General features: G+C 45.1%; 2 protein-coding genes across 5 annotated transcripts; one reads left to right on the top strand and one right to left on the bottom strand.

The window, feature by feature from the left end:
* Nucleotides 1-322: 322 nt before the first annotated feature.
* noc2l (NOC2-like nucleolar associated transcriptional repressor) lies at nucleotides 323-12,436 on the bottom strand. Its single transcript, XM_003963225.3, has 19 exons — nucleotides 12,242-12,436; nucleotides 11,564-11,691; nucleotides 11,058-11,210; nucleotides 10,762-10,945; nucleotides 10,444-10,681; nucleotides 10,218-10,308; nucleotides 10,053-10,131; nucleotides 9,810-9,920; nucleotides 9,599-9,712; nucleotides 9,322-9,510; nucleotides 8,540-8,679; nucleotides 7,997-8,108; nucleotides 5,733-5,846; nucleotides 4,972-5,073; nucleotides 4,667-4,810; nucleotides 3,362-3,475; nucleotides 3,132-3,264; nucleotides 1,128-1,223; nucleotides 323-552 (listed from the first exon to the last, which is right to left on the bottom strand). The coding sequence occupies exons 2-19, from the start codon at nucleotides 11,581-11,583 to the stop codon at nucleotides 422-424; spliced, it is 2,265 nt and encodes a 754-aa protein (XP_003963274.3). The 5' UTR covers nucleotides 11,584-11,691; nucleotides 12,242-12,436; the 3' UTR covers nucleotides 323-421.
* klhl17 (kelch-like family member 17) lies at nucleotides 11,892-21,910 on the top strand. 4 transcript variants are annotated; one of them, XR_003887766.1, is made up of 14 exons: nucleotides 11,892-12,076; nucleotides 12,363-12,449; nucleotides 14,716-14,962; nucleotides 15,192-15,313; nucleotides 15,402-15,623; nucleotides 17,317-17,433; nucleotides 17,507-17,738; nucleotides 17,923-18,067; nucleotides 18,148-18,315; nucleotides 18,471-18,559; nucleotides 18,663-18,736; nucleotides 18,816-18,997; nucleotides 20,097-20,432; nucleotides 20,628-21,910. XR_003887766.1 is itself a non-coding variant. In XM_029833229.1 (13 exons), the coding sequence occupies exons 3-13, from the start codon at nucleotides 14,749-14,751 to the stop codon at nucleotides 20,323-20,325; spliced, it is 1,794 nt and encodes a 597-aa protein (XP_029689089.1). In that variant the 5' UTR covers nucleotides 11,892-12,076; nucleotides 12,363-12,449; nucleotides 14,716-14,748; the 3' UTR covers nucleotides 20,326-21,910. The 4 variants fall into 4 exon arrangements, 3 of the variants coding, with proteins under 3 accessions (XP_029689089.1, XP_003963166.1, XP_029689090.1); XM_029833229.1 differs by having other exon boundaries at nucleotides 20,097-21,910; XM_003963117.3 differs by having other exon boundaries at nucleotides 11,894-12,076; nucleotides 17,507-17,720; nucleotides 20,097-21,910.

Below are 21,910 nucleotides of genomic sequence, written 5' to 3'. Positions count from 1 at the left end.
GGTAGGGGCGCAGCCCAAAAAGGAGCTGGTCTGGGCGGGGGTGGGGGAGCTGGCACAGAAACAGATCTTGTGTGTGTTGTGGCTCCAACACCTGGGCAGAAAGTCTTGGCAAAGCATCAGACAGCCCCCTGCCAGGCTGGCACAGTGCTGCTGCCTCAGGGCTAAACACCCGCCTCTCTGTACTCCGCTTCTGGCCCGGCCCGGCCCGGCTTAGTTAAGCTAGCTGCTCTCTCTAAAATAGCCTGTTGTCGCAGAGCCTGTAGGTATCTACCGGGCTACACGCACAACATGCTAATATTTAAAATAAATCCAATAAAACCGGTCTGTTTTCACCATTTTAAAAAGTTACATAAACACTTTATACTGTACAGGCTAAGTCATAAGCATTTCTGAAGTACAGATGGTTGAACGTCTCCGAGTCTCAGTCATCATCGTCAGACAGCTCGAGGTCCTCCACCAGATCCTCGCCTCCTTCTGCCAACTTTATCAGATCAGTAGAGGACAGCGGACAAGGAGTCTTGGAGGCAGATTTACTTCCTTCCTCATCCTCATCTGAAATGAAGAAGAACCACTTTAACTTAAAAACTACAATGTCCACAATGGGTTTTACACATTCATAACAAGACGAAAGTGGTTAAATCAGCCGGTTAAATCGGTAACTACAGTAATACGATGTGGACTGACCAGTATCTCTCTAAAGGAATCACATAAACTGCAATAAAATTAGGACTTGTGCGGTGCAGCAAGCCGATTAGGCGGCGCAAATGTCTGTTCTTCATACCATTCAGACCCAGTAACAGCACTTAGCGGGCTTGCTAAAGTTAGCTTTACACACTAGGACGTTTAATGTTCCTTAGCAGCAACATCATTTGAAGCCTCTTATCATTTGGAGCATTTCCACATTCAAGGATGATTAATTAGTCCAAAATAAAAGCCTGTGTCACGTTATACCAGGAAAAAAATATGTATAAAATTACAGATGATCTTGAATAAGGTACAGGAAAGCAGACCTACGGGAAAATGTTAAATTCAACCTGTAAAGTGAAACACAGCACTAATACTGTGTGATTACGTTTCACTGATTGTTAATAGAGTTGATTTCTTTAATATGAATTAATTGGGCTAACCTGTGTTTGCTTCCTCCATCTCGTCACTCCCACTCAGGTCAGACAGATCTTCAAGCTCATCATCGTCATCATCAGAACCAAGTTTGCCTTTTTTACCTGCAGAGGTAAAAGAAGCTCATCAGAATACATGAATATCCGACTCGCATCGCCGTCTTCAGACGCTCCCGTGTTTGCGCTGGTGCGTCGCTGACGTCTGCGGAGACACCTATGTGGGCCAGGCATCAGAAGCAGCCTATTTCCCCCAGAGATGGAACTCAGAGTGGATTACAGACACGGCTGCTGCAGCAAACACCCATGACGGTTTACTACCGGCAATCTCAGACATCTTATGCTCGTGGTCTAAATATAGCAAATGGAGTTAACAGGCAGGTTCCCCCGCTTCCATGATGAAAAGGCTGTGTGTCAGAAGTTGGACGTTTAGTCTGCAACCACGCTGCAGCGTACACCGTGAACCTGACTGTGTGTGTGTGTGTGTGTGTAGCCAAAAGGAAAACTGGGGGCCACAGGCTTTGAAGCAGAGTTGTGACGAGAGGATGGGGCGTGTGAGGAAATAGAAATGAAACACGGTGAATCCCCGGCTACACTGCAAACACACATCTCGAGTAGGGCGGCACACACTTGCACCTACTGTTTGTTGTGTATAAACGCACGGATAGCACAGACCATAGTGATGAACTTGGTGTTCTGCCCCCCCCAGTCACCTTGAAATCTCCTACTCAACACATGCACGCTCACACACACACACACACACGCGCTTTCCGGGTCTGCAGAACATCACAAAAAACTCTGGTGAGCTGCCCGAAATCTCTTGAAACTGGTGGGTGGATATGCACTAGTGTGCAGCCGAGGTGTGTCCGTGTGCGCACGTGTTGCCAGGACATGCGGGGGCAGACGACTGAAATCGACAGAGGCGGAAAGAAAGAGCGGGGGGGAGCTGGAATGAAAGAACGAGGGGAAGAGGAGTGGGAGCGGCCACCTCTGGCTGTTCCACCGGACTGGTTTGAATTAGGAACCCCCGCTGGGATCCAAGCCCGTACTTCCTGTCGGGGGGTTTGGGTTTATGTGTGTGCGCACGCGAAGAGGTGGGAAGGGAGGAGGACAGACAAATCAAAGAGAGAGAGGGATGGACGGAGACAAAGAGGCGGAGTCCAGCTACTTGCCGGCAGTTCCTCATCCGTTTGTGGTGCGCGCTGCACAATGAAGACCAGATGCACCAGGAAAAAAAATTTAAAAAAAGTCCTGCCGCCTACTTCTTCCTTCTACTAAGAAAATGGGACTGCAGCTGCCTGCGACCTGCGGATGACCCGGTAAGGACGAGATGCTCTGGAGACGCTTCTCAGTGGGGTCAGAAGCAGACGGATGAGAACAGATTTTCCTGTCTGATTTGGGAATTCGCTTTCCCAGTCGTGTTTCAACAACTCTGGGCTGGAGCTGCTGATCCATGATCTAATGCACATCATGATACAGCAGCACTGGCCTGGTCCCGGGTTTGACTGTTGGCTCATCTGTCTGGGGGTTCATGTTGCCCACATACACAGTATAAAGTATGCAGGTGTGAAAGTCATCTCAATGGTCCCTGGAATTCCTGATGTCATCATATACATTTTCAAATAATTTAATCTCATAATTAATGTTTCCCAGCATGCCTTTACCTCCTAAAGTTCCCCGAATGTTTTGGTTTCCTGTGGAAATGCCACATGAACTGTTTGATTAATGCACACCTACATCACTCTACCATATATATTGTCAAAAAGAAAACATTAAAGTAAAACAGAAAGTGATGCAGGAGCATCACATCAGAAATAATAGTTTTTAAAAACCATAGCAAAGAAACCTGAATAACAGAATTAAAGGCAGGAACCTCAGACTCATCACCTTTTATTATTGTTTTCCCCCCATGCAAGTCCAGCCTGAGACAAACAGAGCCCCCTAGAGGACAAAGCGGAGCGGGACCCTCTCCCTCGAACTAAACTCTATTTCATCACATGCAAACAGTCGGTTTACCTTTAATTCTGAGTCCATCATCATCTTCAGAATCACTGTCGGATTGGAACAGGTCTTTAAACTCCTTCTTGTCCTCTGCCTTCTTCTCCTGAACCTTCTTTCGTTTGATCTCAGGGAGGTCCAAATCTTCCATCTTTAGCAACACCATTAAAATCGTTAATGTCAGGACATCATGCTGGCAGGATGCACCTCACGGGTGGAGAAAAAGATGAATGCCGCGGGACAGTTACCCTCTCTTTTCCAGAGATCTCCAGCTGGATCTCCTTCTCCCTCATCTTCTTCCACTGGCTGTAGTACCTGCTGAGGGGAGTTCCCTCCTGCTGGGTCTGCTTCTCCCAAACCACCTGACAGAAGATGTGTTGATTAGAATCTGTTTGACAGCAACTGGGAATAGTGTGATAAAAAGAAGCTAATTCATGTTTTCATTCTTCAACAACAGCTGTATTATTCAAAATTCTAAACACCCCATGAAAGAAAAGACAAACAGGCGTCAGAAGAAGATGGACTGAAAACGTCTTAAACTGGCGACGGGCAAATCCTCGCCGGCCCCTAAAGGTCTGCGCGGATGGTATCGATTAGGGAAAATCGCATTATTTGACCAACAAATCCAATAGAGCGACCAGACAGGAGCCTCCCGCGTCCGATGGCTTAACACATTTACCACAATCTGCTGTGCGGCTATTAAGACAGATGACATGTAGACACAGAGAGGCAATGAGACAGGATAAAACCCCACCTTCAGAGTCAAGAAACATCCGATTGTGACCTGGACAGTGGCGGGGCACCATTAATTAGACTAGCTTTCAGATTGGGTGATGTGGCAGCAGGCGGCTGATGGCCAGAGGTGGGCCATGGCCTTTCTGCTGCAGCATTAGCAGCAGCCAGGCTGTCTGCTCTCCTTGGCACGTGGTGACCTCCAGCCCTACTGGTGCCACGGCGCTGCAGAGAGCCGTCTCCTTAGCGAGACATCGGTCATGTAATATTGAAGCAACTGTATATTAATTAGTGTTAGAAGTGGACTCAGAGGCAGGAGGAGCTAAAGTACCTTGATATGGGCCGAGTATGCACGCCAACATGAGCGTCGGAGGCAAGACAACAGTCAACGGAAAACTTTACCACCGTGTTCAGAAGGGCTCTGGCACCACACATGTCAACATCAATAACTAAAAAGCACTATTTAATGACTTGCAGATATACAGAGGGAAACAGAGACACAGAGAGGGAAAGACAAAGAGACAGAGAACAAGAAAGACAGAAAGAAAGAAAGCAAGAGAGAAATGACAATTATGTGAAAGCTACTTTTACATTCATGCTAGGAAAAGAAATTGGACTAAAGCTTTTCAAAAGGCACCCAAATACGTGTTTTTTCAACTGCAAACATTTGGTTTCGTGTAATTGGGGAGGGGAAAAACATATAGAGGTGAAAACTCATGCTGTACAAATCTATACAATTTAAATTTGCTTTTGGTTTCAAAATCTGCCATCTACTAAATGGTTCCTGTGAGTTTGACAGGAATGTCGGTCTTGAGACTCACCACAGCAGCGGCATCGGCCACTCCGAAGGAGGCCTTCTGCCTCCGTCCTGTGATGAAGCTGCTGTTCTCCTGCACCTTGTCCAGCAGCTGCCGCATAGGCTTGCAGTAATTGGCGACTTTGCATTCCTTCAAGAATGTTTTTAACTGCAAAGACAATTAGGCCGTATGATTAAGAGGACAATAGTTGTAAATGATCACCTGATCAAGCCATATATAAGCCTATGTTTAGGAATCTACACCATAGATTAAACCATTGTTTCAGACTAGCTGTAAACTAAGGTTAGTGTCAAGGTGCGTTGTTTTACCTGAATGATGGTGGGAAGGGCGAGTTCTGGGAAGCCGATGGAATGGGACTGGGTGTGGAAGTACTCCAGGATCAGGTCATACAGCTGGTCAATCAACCCGTCCTGAAAGGGCACAATGACAAATATTCCATTTTTTGATCATCAACTTTGCAATACAAGTATGGCTTAAAAAATGAACACAAAAAACAACCACAAAACCCCCAAACAAAGAAATTCCTTTCCTGAAAGTACTCGGGGGGTGGAGGCAGGTAGTTGGCAGCGGATAGCTTACCCATTTTAGAATGCCAAACTACATTTGAAACGCTCTGGTGCCGTCTGTCACAACATTCACACCAGCTCAAAAAGTTTCCCTTTAAAAGGATAGAATTTAATATTTGTCAATCTTTATCTAAGTCAAGGATGCAAATGTGTATGTGTGTGTAAGGCAGGGGATCGTGACGGCTGCCCAGGTGACAGCAACGACACCAGCCCTAGAGAGCCGAGCGTGGGGGATAATCCCAGGGGGCAGCGCTGCAATCCTCTTGGCTGCAGCGCTGAGCGTGGTGACTCAGGGCCAGTTTTAGAGCTCTGACAGGGGGCTATCAGCACTGCCCTCAATCCCCTCATGTACACATGCAAGCTAACGCAGCATCGGGGAGTGGCATGAACGTAACATTAACATGAACCGCCCATCTGATTAGCTGTTACGGCTTCTCAGTGCGCGGACTGTCAGAGGATTCCTAATTAGTGCCTGCGAGGGGGTGACAGTGGTTAGTACTTACTTTGTAGGCTTTCTCCAGTAGGTTGACCTTGCTAAGCTTCAGGATAACTGCAAAGTTGATGGGCTTCTTGCTCATTCGCCCTGGTTTCTTGTTGAACTCAACTTGTTGGAAGATCTATGAAGGCAAGCAAAACAAATAACAGTGAATTTGAAGAAAAACTGGAAGAGTCAGAATAGTTTAAAATTGCAAATTATATAATTATGATAGATCAAATGGGTCAAAATGAAAAGGATTTCAGAACACACTGTTGTTACATCATGTAATGCTGATGATATTAAGCAGTTTACATAGCTAATCTTTCATACTGTGACTTCAGAGGTGACAAATGTCTATCTTAAATATGAGAAAACACATTCTCGTCAAAGTGCGGGCTATCTTTCTACAGGCTGTAGCTTTCACATCTGCCCACAGCATGCAAGTACATTTCTGCCATGTATTTGTGTATCGAGCTATTTCTGACTCTCTGCATCTTCGTATATTTCTGTGCATTTGTGTGTGTAGTCGTTAATGTGCTCAGCATGCGAAGCAAAGCAACGCTCCTGGCCGGTGCAGTCTGTACAAACATAGGATGTGGTGGCGGTCTGCGGGGGAGCCAGAGGGAAGTGGCAAGGCATGGACCTACCCCGGTGCAGGCACACACATACACACACACAAACACACAGCTGCTAGAGCAGGAAGCTCCAAATCATACACCCCACCGGGAGAAGCGAGAACACACACAGGCGCAGGCTCACAAGAGGAAGGGGCTGCTTCTGCTTCTCTAATTAAAACAGTAGCAGTGCATCTCAGCCCGCCGTTAACAGTGCTTTAACAAGGAGAACGGTAAAGCAGAAAAAAAAACAAAAAAAAAACAGGAAATATGGTGCGTCACAACTAAGCACGCCTTTGCTCTTGGGGTTTTGAGGAAGGGGCTCAGAAAGTGTGTGTAGGGTGGAAAAAGAAGGCGGGGAGTGGGCCACAGGCAAAAAGGATGTGGTCTGCACAGCGTGCCAGGACCAGAGTGTAAACCACAACCGTGCCTTTATCACTCTGGTCGAACAGTCAAAAACAGGTAGGCGCTGACCACTCCCAGCAGGCCGAGAGTTAGTGTCGCCAGCAGTTTTTGAAATGCACACAGGATGCATTTACACACACGATGGCTAATCACCTGCTTCACACATGACATAAGGGAAATGTCAGTTCATTACTTGAGGGTTCTGTTAACAAAACTGCTTTTATCAGAATTACACACAATCATTTAATGTGTATACTCCTGAGCTCCTGGAGTTGAGACCAAATTGTGGTTCACACCAGGTACTGATGTTTTTTTTCCACAGATGGAACATTTCATCACATCAACCTTTTCATTGTTTCCACTTGTGACAAAGATAACCATCTGCCCGTTGTTTATTCTGCATCCTGTAAACCAGGGGTGGGGAACCCCCGGCCTCCGGGCCGTATACGGCCTACGAGACCATTTCTACCGGCCCGCAACGCAATAAGATTTTTATATTTTATATGTGCACTTATACAGTGGGACCGTTCGCTAAACTCCGCGAGCTGCGAGTAGCAGCGGTAGCGTATTTTTGCCTTTCGTATCCTGAAATTTCTTTCGTAACAAGAGGAAATATTTTCCCGTTTTCTGAGATAAAACAGACGGTTATGTTATGTCCGAGTCAAGGTCAGGGTCAGTGAACACGCATGTGATGTACGTAGTGGATTGGACTGATTGACACGGACGAAAAATGCCTAGCGAAACACGCTAAACTCGACGAGTTGAAAGGACCGATAAGTTTGGATAAAATTAACGCTCTCCGTCGGAGTTTGGAGGCTCAACAAGCAGCTTTCACACGACCATGTACCGACAGAGAGAATATTACGCGTGCAAGTTTTGTGGTGAGTGAATTAATAGCCACGAAGCTGAAACCTCACGCCGAAGGAGAGTTCGTGAAGGAGTGCCTCACACCGGACAAAGTAAAATTGTTTCAAAGCGTGAATTTTTTTTCGTGAATAACTATTGAACTAAGACATATATTGTTATGATTCCAGTGGCTAACGGTATGTTTTTATGGTCAAGGACTCTAAATATGTAGTCAAAGTATATGTGGGACTAATATTTATGGTGGAATTCACAATATGCCAGGAATTGTTGCGCTTGGCGGAGGTCTGCGCTCTCCGAGTGCTTTCTAGTTATTATTATTGTCTTTATCGTTCTATTCAAGTCAACAGCTCCACGGACTCCTCTGATCCAGTGGAGCTGGGGACAGGTGGACTACCACGCTTACCTCCAGGAGGAACGGCACAACAGGTACGAATGTGTTGGTGCTGCTGGAGAGCAGGGTGAGGGCTCTGCAACAGTGCATCCTCAGAGGGTAGTATCTTGATGTGGGAACCAGTCTGTTCAGAGAACATTAAAACAACGGTCAATGTCTCCACCTGCTGTTCAAATATGGAAACGCAGTGACATTGTTGCATTGTCACAACTAATATGTTGAATGTTTAAATTTAAAATGATGAAAACTGTTTATTGGTATTCAAAGAGCTAATACATAGGATCAATTGTTCAATGTTTGGTCAATGACAACATGATTATGATGACTGTAAATGGACATTAAGTCAAAGGTGTTGCTGTGTGATCAGAAAATTACTTTCTAAATAAGATATTTAAGCTTTGTTCAGAGTTGATACATACAGCTGTTAACTTAGCAGACCATCTTTATCATAATATTTATCTATTTGGGTGATTAATTTTTATAAATGTTAATTTCTTGTCTTAATTTTACATCCTTCAACAGAAAAAAATTGAGACTCTAAAAACACAAACTTACTTGATTGTGCCATGGATGACCTGGCAGAGGGGATAGATGAGAGGCTGTAGGACGTCACTGGGATGCAACGTGCTGAGGACTCGACACCAGAGGAATAGACAGTGGATAAACTGCCAGTTATACACCGCCTGATACGTTTCCTGTAGAAAACACAATAGCACAATTGCAATATTGCCAGAATAGATGTGATATTACAAAACAGTCATAGCAACATCATAAGTAATTGAGCAAATATCAGATTTTGCTGTTATATTCATTAGTCAACTACATTGCATTCTGTGGCATTACTGAGTTGATGTGTGTACCTGCGTGAATTGTACACATCCTGATCAAGATGTGACTTTTGATCATCTGGTGTCCATAATGACAACTGGCTGCTACCTAAACACCCCAATTTCCTCACCACCTCACCATTTTCTATTTAAATGACTGACATAATAAAATTCTAGACTCTCCATTTGCATCTCTTCCATTTAGTGTTTGTTAAGCTTTTTCAACGCCTCCTTTGCTTATTCCTGCACAGGTTCTTGTATGTTAATTGTAGGAAAACTTACACAAAATCATGTCAAAATGTTCCAGATCTCAAAGCATTTGGCTTTTGTTTTGTGCATCTGAGAAAATACTTTTATCTACCAATGCACATCACAATATCAGAACACAAACCTTCTTTTTTCTTTTTAAAAAATGACAGAGAAACATTCAAACAAGACAACTCATTAAAGAGACCATACCATTGTTTCTCCCTTTAAGGTTTTCCAAAGCAGCCACACAAGAGAACCCACCTTTTTCTTCATGGTCATAGCATTCCTGAGGTGGATGGCCATTTGCCGAATATAGATGAAACCTTGCATGTATGTAGCTTGTGTGTCCAGAGCGTACATCTCTGTTAGAGTTCGCTGCATAAAGTTGATCATGGGCAGCGCGTTGGGTGATGTAAATTTGCAGTTTTGCACATAGGAAATGTACATTTGCTGCAAATTGAAAGAGGAGCACATTAGATACGAGACAAGTGCATGCCTGGGCCTTCCCGTGCGCTGCTGAACTGTGCACTGATCTCACCTTCAGAATAGGGCTTAGATATGCGTCTTGCTTGTGTCTGCAGATCTTGTTGAGGGCCAAAAAGGCAAGAACACGACTCGTCTCCTCCCCTGTGCTCCACTGCTTCAACAGTTGCTACACACAAATATCAGAACATTTCAGAAATTAAGAACAAATATTTAAAAAAAACAACACACACACTACACCACCAAGATCTGGTTTTTGATTTTACCTTAACCAGGAGTCGGCATTGTTTGGGGAGGCAGAGAAAATGTGGTACAAGCTGGTTGGCATGGCGCAGAACGGCACTGACGACTGTTGCCTCAGTGAGGCAGGATAACAACTACAGAGGAGACGACGGAAAATCAGGTCAACAAGTGGGTATTTTAAATGTTAAATCTATAAAAGGAGAAAAGATGTGATGACTGACGGCATTATGTTTCTTTTAAAAGAATATCAAAATAGCAATCCAAACCTGAACAACTCCACTGAGATACATTTTAATGTCAATCTGATTCTTCTGCCACCTTGGACTTGATGAAGGAAGCACCAATCTAAAACCAAAGGAAACAGAGAATAAAATAAACCAATGAACAGGATGCAAGTAAACAGGTGTAATATCCATATGATTGTTCTATACTTTTTCTGGTCTTTATCCGTCTTAATGTTGAGTATTTTCTGCAGGGCCCCATCAATCTCTCTGATACACAGCAGGACCAGAGAATTGAACACTGCAGACCAGCAAGAGGACATGGATTTAAGCATATTGTTAAAGTGAACAAAACAGAATTTTATTTTTTATTTTCAGTGCAAATCTGTCAGATGAACAGGTTTCAGTGCAAATGACATCACACATGATATCCTACCTGAACTGTCAGCAACTTTGTATTTACACTGACCGCCTCCTTCACCCTTGGTTGTAGCCACGGCAGCCTTAAAAGCTTGGGTGACGTCTCTGAAGACACGAAGTGTGGGTTCCTTCTTCATGGCTGCTTTCCAGTCCTCAACCATTTTGTCTGTGACTTTGATGGTGTCTGCTCCCTTCTTAGATTTCTTTGAAGTAGGCTGATCCTCATTGTCCTCTTCATCGTCATCACTAGCCTCCTAATTGCCAAACATAAACATTTTATCGTCCATCTGTACATTACAGATGTGCATTACTGCTGCACCAGAAGCCAATTTACCTCCAGTGCAGATGGCAACTTATGGTACTTCGCATCCTCTTCATCTTCAGAGCTATCTTCATCATTGAAGTTGAGTAGTGATTTGTCATTCTGTTGCAAAAACTTGAAGAACTCTGGGTCCTTGCTCTTTAACCTGGAGAGCTGTTCCTTGTGTTCAGAGGCCTTGCCCTTTTTCTTGCCATCCCTGGAAGAACACAGTAAATCCAGTCTGTCCTAGAGAGCGCTGATATCATAGCATTTCCATCTCTTCACAGTCACCCCGTGAAGAGGTAAAGGATAACTCGGCAAAAACTCACGGTTTAGAGGCCACAGGCTTCAGCTTTTTCTTCTTGCTGGTTTTGAGTCCATTCTGAATGCTAACCTCTCCCTCTGAATCATCTTCATCTTCATCTGCCGAGTCAACGTCGCCTGACAGCAGGAATTCATCCACACTGAGGTCTTCCAATTTCCTAGAACAGTTACAATAACTTACAAAACGGCTGAACCTCACCAATGTGTATTCGCAAGTTTACGTGGTCAGTTACATTACTCGATTATATAAATACAAGATTGTCCGAATAATGAGTAAAAGGGTTTTACGAAATACACGAGGTAATACACGCTGTTTTAAGATCGGTCACCAATTCCTCGTTGGCATTACTAGCATTGATGCTAAGATAACTTCCTAAACTAAAGTAGTTACTGTAAACAACATAGGCTCCCAATGCTGGCCAGGTGTACCGAGACTACGAAAGACGTGATTTGGCCGTTACAAATATACGCCATTCAAGACAAGGTTTTTTTTAAAAAAAGAGTCACATACCTTTTCTGTTTTCCTACCATGCTGGACCCAAAACGTGACTGAACTCAATACCCACAATCCCTCGGTGCATCTTCTTCTTTGGTGCAACAGCTGGCTGTAACATTGAGTCAGCGGGTGCATACTGCCACCTATTGTTTGGGAGAAGTAATGTATAAAATCAATACGACATGCTTTGGATATTAAATGTGTTTTGTAATGACTGATGAATGGCATGCTTTTCACCTGACAGTTTTTTGTTGTTGTTTTTTTTACATAGATTGCAAAAGTTAAATCCCATAGTTTCACCTTTAACCCCATAACCAAATTTCCTTCTGCTTTTTATTTCCCGTCTGCATCACTTTACCACGACATTTTAGGAACAAACAACTTGGAGAAGTACTAATAGTTGCAGGTCATAAACATAGTATTTTTCGAACGGGTATGACGCCGGTCTTTTCAATTTTTTGTAAAACAGAGAGAACGGGGAAAATTGGTTTCATGTTTCATGGTCACTAAACGGAATTAACTGGCAAGGTATTGGCTTTAAGAAAAAAAACTTTTTAAATATATTATGATGCGACAGTACAGCTATGTCTAATACTTATGCGTTTGTTAAACTTATTCGTTATCGATGCTCATTTAACCTCGAACGGCGACGGCGAGCGCAACAACCTCAAAATTAAAATAACAATGCCCGACCATTCTGTGTTTTTGATGCCACATGCGACGTCCAAATTGAATCAACGACTGCCTCGTGACATGTGTCACTGTCGTAGCCGTCGTGTTTCTCTCATCCTCCCATTTCTCCCCTTGTTTTTAGGTGCTCGTTAAAACAACTAAAAACCTGGGCAAGCTTAGAAATAAAACGTCTTCACTGCTGTCACATCCTCATCGACGACGGCTGTTGGTGAGTACTGTAATCTTTATATGAGCAAAGTCAGCCAAAATATGTACAATGAATAGATTTCGATGTGTTTACGATGATATCGCGATGGCATTAAATTGATAATGTTGCTGAAAGAAATATTTTAAAGGCAAAATCAATTCACCCCAGTATTTGTGACCTATTTGTTCGATTCATGTACCGGGCTGCCCGGGCCAGGGAGTGGTTCAAGTTGTGATCCATCACGACGCTTTTAAATAACACTCCGCCTTTTCTTCATGTTAAAATACATATTTCGAACGCTCTTCCGGGCGCCGTCAAATATTTAAGGTGGAGAAAATTGCGCGGCGTATAAAAATGAATATTTCCTGCAAAAACGTGACGTCTGTTCTGAAATAACAAATTCATTTAATCTTTTGTTTGTGTGCTCCCCGTTAAGTTGCACTATATTGTATTAGCATGTGCGAAACTATTACTCTTACATCCGATTTTCTCAGATCCACCTTAACAAGCCGATGTCCGGTTTCCTGCTTTTTTTTTTAAACATTGACGTCAATTGTAAAGCAAAAAACAGAGGCTTTCTTCATATGTCGTACTCTTGATGCAGAATATGCACAGAAATCTTCATATTGGTGCAAATTCCAAACCAGTCTGACTGCAACAGCTGTTGATGCAAACGAGTTTATACCGAGAAAGGCACTCTGTTCAGGGATAACAGCGACTTTTCCACCGGTAATGACACCTTCATTCTTTATAATGCTGTCGGTAGAGCTCATAGTCGTAGATACTCAAAATAAATGGACTGGGGGTTGGGGTTTCCTCTAAACGCATTTGAATCTATAGAATTGGCCATCTGTCGACCAGAGATCACGTTACGCTGTGTGTCCATCCCCCAAATATCTCTGCCAGCCAAGTCTTATAACAAGAGAGGGAATGAAATTGTGAGATGAATAGGTGCCCTGTTAGATTTGTCACTTGTGTTTTCTGCATCTACTGCTTGTGTATTCAACCCATCCCTGCCTCATGCTATACCTGGAGGCATTAGAGCAGATTGGTTTGGGTCGCTTATGGTGTTTCTGGCAAATGGTACCCAAGGCAAGTGGCTTTGCAGCTGTCCTGACGTGTGGAGATTCTTGGTGGGATGATGCAGATTATCGATGGCAACATATTCACTTGAATCTCCTAGTCATCAGTTGGACCTGAGAGGGACTAGCATTTACGGTTGTGTTTCTTGGACCTCTATAACAAGAAATATTACACACGCATACATGTAGTTCTGTTCATACTTCACCGTAGCACTTCATGAAGCCTCGCAGGAAAGGTGGCCCAGGGTTTGGTCAGGGCTGTGTGGAGTCTGGATGGTTCAGAAGAGTTGAAAGTTACAGTCATTGATTGATGGAGAGAACCTGTAGGTGTGGATTATTGTCTGTCTATATGTCAGCCTAGTATGTATCCCACCTTGGTAGAGGCCAAACGATTGGCTCAGGCTCCCCCACAACATTGTTAGGTAACGAATGAATATTTATCCACCAGTTGTGAATGTTTGAAGTGTACCTTTTTATACATATCGAGGGCTTTATAGAACCCACTTTGCATACTGAAGATCACTGCATTTCCCGAGGTTTGTCTGGTGCCTGCGATGCTGTTCCTTTACCTCATCCAGCAGTTCACTGGATGCTAAATATTCATCAGATTTCAACTTCTCGGATGCTGCATGACGACTGGTTATGCAACACTCTGATGTGCGTTATCCATCTGAGAGCAGGGCTGAGGGTACAAAGGAAAAGGCTAGCTCAGGCTACATCCTTCTCTCCTCCCACACTGCCTGGTCGAGGCTGCAGCTGGGGTGAGCTGTGTGCAAGTGGGGGGTGTTAACAGCTCATTGTAGTGCAACTAAATTTATGCCAGTTGTCAATCAATTGCTATTAGACAAAGCACCGAAACCCAAAAGACAAAATATCTGCGATAGCGTTCATTCGAGCCAATGAATAAACTAAACCTTCTCTCTGTTCTTTTGCCTGATTTAAACAGTCCTGACAGGGCATCACTCAGTGAGGTCAGTAGACCTGCTGTACTGTATTTAAACTGGGATTTCTGCAGTGCTGGTCAGCTTTCAGGAGCTGTCTTTGACAGCAACACCTGGTGAAATAATCCCTCAGGACATCTGTCACAACATCTGCATCTCTGCGAATATAAGGCCTCGCAGGAGGAAATGACAAATGCCACCGTAATTCAGGTAACAACGTTGGTGTGAATGAGATGAAAATGCATTGTTTCGTGCCTTGTGCAGTTGCCAGGAGGGTGGTCCACTCAATCAGGCGCCATGATGGAAGGCGGCATGCAGCTGCTGAACCGGGATGGTCACAGCATCTCGCACAATTCCAAGAGGCACTACCACGACTCCTTCGTGTCCATGAACAGAATGCGACAGCGAGGCCTGCTGTGTGACATCGTGCTCCATGTCTCCAACAAAGAAATCAAGGCCCACAAAGTAGTGCTGGCCTCCTGTAGCCCCTACTTCCACGCTATGTTTACAAGTACGTTGGGTTTGTGAATTGCTCTGCTAGCGTCCTCTTTTTCCATTGAGTTTATCACGCAACATTTTCAGTTTATTCCTCCCTCCTCTTGTCCTGTCTGAGGTCCAGGTGCTTAAACTCTGTGGAAGTCTTGTGTCATTATTATCCGTGTACCGATGGTTTTGGCTGCTGAAACAATTGAGTTTCATTGGTTCTGAAACTAAAGTTTTGGTCTTTCCGGTGACTGCAGATGAAATGTCAGAGAGTCGGCAGACCCATGTGACCCTCCATGACATCGACCCTCAGGCTTTGGAGCAGCTGGTCCAGTATGCTTACACCGCGGAGATTATGGTCGGGGAGGGTAATGTTCAGGTAGGTTGGAAAATATCAGCTTTTAAGACTGGCATCAAGGTAAAATACACATAGGGTGCCTTTCATCCCAAATCTGCCCTCCTTCCAGACATTGCTCCCAGCTGCCAGTCTGCTGCAGCTCAACGGGGTGCGGGATGCCTGCTGCAAGTTCCTGCTCAGCCAGCTGGACCCCTCTAACTGTCTTGGCATCCGAGCGTTCGCCGACACGCACTCCTGCAGCGACCTGCTCAAATCGGCGCACAAGTATCTACTGCAACACTTTGTGGAGGTGTCCAAGACGGAAGAGTTCATGCTGCTTCCACTGAAACAGGTGGGTGTGTTGACGCTTCTCTCCTGCTGAGTCTCCGACCAAGTTTTATGGGTAGGTTTGTGGTCCTTGTTTGGATGCTTGGATGCGGAGAATAAAAACACAGGGTGAGACCTTGTTTACTCATTTCAGTACTGCACCATTCCTCAGTCCACTATTTTATATTAAAGTAGACATTAACTCTTCACTCGCAGGGAAGTTTCTTTGTGCTATTTTTGTTTTCCTGCTTGCGTGTTGCTACCGTGTCAGCGCCTCTCCCCCGCAGAACAAACACATGTAAATTAACCCAATTGCGGAGCTCTGGACTGGTGGCATCCCAGTTCAGCCCTTTGACGCCTGCCTGAGAAAGGACGGATGCATTTGTCGAGCCAGCGTCCTCCCATTCTTCCTCTGGCCTTCCAGATTGTCTGAAATGTCAATAATTAATCCACTGACTGCATCAGTGGCAGCGCTGCGGTTCAGGAAGTGGTAATTAGCTGAACGCTTGTAACATTTTGAGAGCTGCACTGTTGATAGAGCAAGCTGGATCTGTTTGAATTGGTCTATTAATGTAGGATTTAGGGGGGAATATTGTAACAATGTGAATTTTTGTAAAGGATAAATGCGGTCATATTTGGATGACACATAATTGAGTATTTGCTGCAGGTGCAGCAGGAAAGGTGGTGCTAGCGGAGCTCGTTCTGACTGTCAGAAACGCACCAACGAGTGAGCCGTTCTTCCCCGCAGGTGCAGGAGGGGTCGGGTTGGTATTTCTGTAGCTAGACTGGAGTTCTGATTTTAGGGCTTTGCCAGGGGACAAGAGATTAAAGAAGTACTTAAAACCGGTACTTATTTCCCATTATGCCCTTTGCTCCCCGAGGAACATTTCCCAAAGCAGAAATGAGACCAGCCTCATCACAGAAAAGAGCCTCAGCCTTTGCCTCTGGAAGCGGAAGCCCTGTGACTCAGCCTGCAGGAGTGGTGTGGGCAGTCTATTAAAGCAGTTTCTTGCACTTAAGCTGGCAAAATGGGGGTTAAAAATAGAGCGCATTCTTTTCTTTGTTCCTATTCTTTCCTTTGGCTCAGCGAGGCATTCTGTCTGGAGCTGCTCTGTGTCTGTCATTAATCTGCTCCAGATCAGACCGAGGCAGAGAAATATCCCCCATACGCGTCATATGCTCAGTAAACTAGATGGACAGACTAATGGATGTATCTGTGTGAATATTATTAGAAATCTAAAATTCACTTTCAGTAATCGGTCTTTAGTCTTTCACAAACATGCACAAAGTGTTTGGGGCTACCAGGATGTAATTCTGTGCACCTGGAGACGATCCTGCAGGGTGGGGCAACAGCCGCGGTGACTAGATTAGCCGAGGCTGTTCCTCGCCCTGATCCCGCCAGCGTGATGGCAGCTGGCAGCTCAGGCCCCGCTCGGCCCCAGCAGCGTTGGGTTGAGCTGGGAGCGCAGCCAGACTGCAGCACTTATAAAAATAAAAAAATAAAAAAACACTCATCGGGTTCAGTCGGTGACAGCGCCGCAAATCTGGGCCGTAAACGGGCTTTGTTTCTGAGGTAAATCACCGACGTATTCTTTTCATTGAATTCTGTTATTTAGATTTTTCAAAATACTTCCTGGTTGATGGTGTGTTTTGGCAGGGAGCTTGGATGTGGAGTTTGGAAGCTTCGTTATCCACCACATCTGTTTTTGTTGCTCCAGGTCCTGGATCTGTTCTCCAGCGACACTCTCAACGTCCCGTCTGAGGAGGAGGTGTACCGAGCCGGGCTGAGCTGGGTGAAACATGATATCGATGGACGCAGGCAGCATGTGCCCTGGGTAAGATGCCTCTCCTCTTGCTTTGTCTCGACTGTCAGGCACCTCCGTTGGACTCTCTCGCTCCCTCCCTTAGCTAATGAAGTGCGTGCGACTGCCGCTGCTGAGGCGAGACTTCCTGATTAGCAACGTGGACACGGAGCTGCTGGTGCGTCACCACGCCGAGTGCAAGGATCTGCTGATCGAGGCTCTCAAGTATCACCTGATGCCCGAGCAGAGGGTAAACCTTTACAACATCAGGACTCGCCCGCGCCGCTGTGAGGGGGCCAGCCCGGTGCTGTTTGCTGTTGGTCAGTGTGTACTTGAAGGTACCCAATCGGGTACACGTGCAACACTTCTTATTTGAATTGTTAAGTGTTCAACATTCTTCCAAATAATTTTTTCCTGTATCATTCATCTTTTTTTAAATTGAATCTTTTAAAGCAATATGTGATCTAAAGTAGCATTATTGGCTAGTTATTAACTGCCCACTACCCTGGGCGTGTTTTGCAGGTGGCGGCAGCCTGTTTGCTATCCATGGGGACTGCGAGGCGTACGACACCAGGACAGATCGCTGGCACATGGTGGCGTCCATGTCCACTCGGCGGGCACGAGTTGGCGTGGCAGCCATTGGGAACAGACTGTATGCTGTCGGAGGGTAAGTATTGAGTCAAACCAGTGAATCCTCCCACCTCCTAGAGTACAGAGTAGCTGTCTAACCGTCTTTGTCTTCCTCAGGTATGACGGCACATCAGACCTTGCCACCATTGAGTCATATGACCCGATTACAAACACCTGGCAGCCCGAGGTTTCTATGGGAACACGGCGGAGTTGTTTAGGTGTGGCGGTCCTCCACGGCCTGCTCTATGCTGCTGGAGGCTATGATGGGGCCTCGTGCCTCAACAGGTACGCTCAGAAAGACAGTTTCTGATTAGATGCTAAGCTCTGTGCTGGGGCAGAAGTCACTAATACTCGGCAAACATTTGGTCTCATAAGTGTTGTTTCTGTCAGAGGGTGTCAAAGAAAGCAGGCTAATACCTGTTTATGTTTCCTCCCTTAAGTGCAGAGCGATATGACCCTTTGACCAGTACATGGGCCTCCATCGCTGCCATGAGCACTCGCAGGAGATATGTGCGAGTAGCTACTCTGGGTACGAACCTGAAACAATAATGGACATTAAGATGACATTTTACTTTGGCCCTTTGCCTTTTAAAGATAATTATCGGTGTTTTGTTGCATACGATTCCTCCCAGAGGGCAGCTTGTATGCTGTGGGAGGTTACGACAGCTCCTCGCATCTGGCCACCGTGGAGAAATACGATCCCCTGGTAATTTTGACGCCGTGAGAGCTCTCATCATCCAGATGAGTTTGGATAAAGGTGCGACTAACTTTGCTCTGATAAACAGAACAACGCTTGGACGGCCATTGCCAACATGCTGAGCCGACGCAGCAGCGCCGGGGTGGCCGTGCTGGAAGGGATGCTCTATGTTGCTGGAGGCAATGACGGCACCAGCTGCCTCAACTCTGTGGAGCGGTTCAACCCCAAAACCAACACCTGGGAGGGGGTGGCCCCCATGAACATACGCAGGTTAGTGCACGGCCAAATTTAATTCTCTTCAGTCCTGAAACTCCTTTTTGAGGCCTTCAAATGTGGGTCATCCTAAATCCCAAATACTCTAATGCTGTTTTAGACATCATCTTGTTCTGTATTTGGGAAACACAACCTCACACTAAAGTAGGGTTGTGCCGTCCTAAGATGATTTACATTGTAAAGCTGAAAAACAAAGCCGAACCTTGTCTGTGCTGTCAAAGGTTCTCCCCTCCTGTGATTATTTTATTTTTTGTAAAATCGCCAAGGCGAGAGGAGATTTGGGCTCTTTGGATGTTTCCTCCACTGAAACGTCTTATGGATTAAACATCGCACGGCCTATTTTTCCACTTCTAACATGAATCTTGGCTTAGACACAAGCACAGCAGAATGTTGACACAAGGATAGGCTTCAGGAGCCACACACTCATGCACACAAACACAGGATGTATGTGAGTCAGTGCTCTGTGGGAGCTGGGAAACCTGACAACAGTTGGCTGCGCAGCCCCGTGAAGCCCCGAGCGTTGATTGGCTGCGCGTCCTGCCTGCTCCTCCGGTCCGGCTGCCGCCTCCCCATTTAGAAAAGAAGCTTAAAACACCTCACTATATTCAACACTATTCTGTTACAGTCTGACGGTGTGAAAATGTTGCGGAACATCTGTCTCTGAAATCCCCCTCCTGGTGAACTAAAGTGTCTTTGCCGTATATTCTTGTTATTGCCCTAAATACGAGGTTCTTCCTCAGTTTTATAATCGTCAGGAAAGGTTATCGTGAGTGTAGCAAAAACTCTGAGTCCGATCTGTTACAGACTGACTGGAGGTGAACCAGGAGGTCACATTTTCTTGCTGACAATATCCTGCCATCACTCATAGCAGAAAGGTTTTAGGCTCAATTCCAGTCCTTCTGTGTTGTGATGGACTGGTGACCTGTCTGGAATGTATTACTGCATCTCACCCAGCGACTGCTGGAATAGATAGACACTCCCAGAGTTGCTAAGATGGATGGATGGATGAAAAACGACATGTGAATTATGACTTACTGCATTCTAAAAGTATGGACACGAAACAATACAGATTCGGGTGTGTCTGACTGTCTCCCAGGAGCACCCATGACCTTGTGGCTATGGACGGCTGGCTGTACGCAGTGGGAGGTAACGACGGCAGCTCGAGTCTGAACTCCATTGAGAAGTACAATCCACGCAGTAACAAGTGGGTCGCAGCCTCCTGCATGTTCACGCGCCGCAGCAGCGTGGGCGTAGCCATACTGGAGCTCCTAAACTTCCCGCCGCCGTCCTCGCCCACACTCTCGGTCTCCTCCACCAGCCTTTGACACGAGGTCACCGCTTGGCTGAACTCAGCCTCTGCTGCTACAGCCCAGACTGGCTCTGGGAAAAGACGCAACTGCTCTGTTTGAGATGGGAAGGAGGGGACGTGCAGGTAAATGAAGGGAGGGGTTTGGTTGAAATTTAATGGCTCACTTGGTAAAGACTTACCATACAGTAGTTTAACTAACAAACATGAAGCAGTTCCCCAGCGACAACCCGAACGTGCAACATTGATATTTTTGAGACTTTAACTGAGTCAAAGTTATCTAGGTTTGCCATTAAATCTTGCCTCTGCTATATGTTACAGTCTGAAATGTCACTGTGAAGCTCCATTTTAGACTGACAGACAGCGGCCCCTCAAGAATATGAACATTACCGCTCCCTGTTGCAGAGAGAAACATGGCGGCAATATTTTTGGTTTCTTTTTGTTTGTGTTAGCAAAGCTGTAAAGAAAAACATATTTCATTTAAAAAAAATGTAGCCTCTGACTGGGTTTAAAATGCATGTTTACACACTGACTCCCAACGGGATAAAATGTTGTGATTCCACCGTTACCCGGTAGGTGGCAGTGACAGGCAGCGATCGGCACTTTCCCGTTCATGAAGCAAGCATGGCCCTAAAAGGCCCTCAGAACTGAACACAGGTGGACCTCTTTTTATATGAAAAATGAGAATAATTATCTGAACTACAAGTATTTATAAAGTGTATGTAAAATATATCAAATCTAATCTATTCACTTGTAAAGATGTGTAGAGACGGAGACGTAAGACCAATGTCTATAGAAGAGTGTTTTAATATATTTATTCAGATGTGTGGTGTGTGTACTATAGATAGAAGTGATATAGAGCGTGTTTAGTTTGTCTGTGTTGGGCGTTTCTTCTTGTGTCAGAATGAATATGGAATTTCATATGCAGCCTTTATTTTGCATTTCTTCACTGCCACAAGCATGGCATCACACGAAACTTGTACCTCATGTCTGCTACGTCCTTGCAAAAGGCCTCATTTGCATCTTTCTAGAAGATCTGTTCGGTTAAACAGCAGGATGAAGGCTATTGCCGCTGGGCACGAGACCGTTGAAGCTGATTACCATCAGAGTTGAGTGTAGAATTCGATACGACAGTTGTATTTCCTCTTGGATCCCCCTCAGTCAGGGCAGGGACTCGGCTGTATATTCTACTACTGTAAATCTTCAGCAAGGTTCATGTATGGTGCAGTGATATTGTTCTGAACTTCTGAGAAGTTGTCTTTTCTTTCCTTTTATTTTTTGAAGGATTTTGTTAATGCGTTTCTATTTATCCCAGCTTGTTTACCGTTCTTGTTCCAGCAGAAGGATCGAGGCTGTGATGGCCCGAGCGACACTGTTCCTGAATTGTGGCCTTCAGTCCGTTGAAGGAACTGTAAATAAGGCGGCTTGACTTAAATCTGTGCAATTTCAGTGTGACTTTTTTTTGTTTGTTTGTTTGTGATATAGGTGATGATGTGTATTTATTTATGACGTGTTTGTTATTTATGAAATAAACAACAGAACTTTGCACTCTTGTGAAGAGGCGCAATGCACTGTTAAAATAATAAAGTGATATTGAGTTGTGA

This window comes from Takifugu rubripes, chromosome 3, assembly GCF_901000725.2.
Source record: "Takifugu rubripes chromosome 3, fTakRub1.2, whole genome shotgun sequence".
Classification (NCBI taxonomy): Eukaryota; Metazoa; Chordata; class Actinopteri; order Tetraodontiformes; family Tetraodontidae; genus Takifugu; species Takifugu rubripes.
Note: the sequence above shows the minus strand (reverse complement) of the source record. Positions and strands in the feature narration are given on the sequence as shown.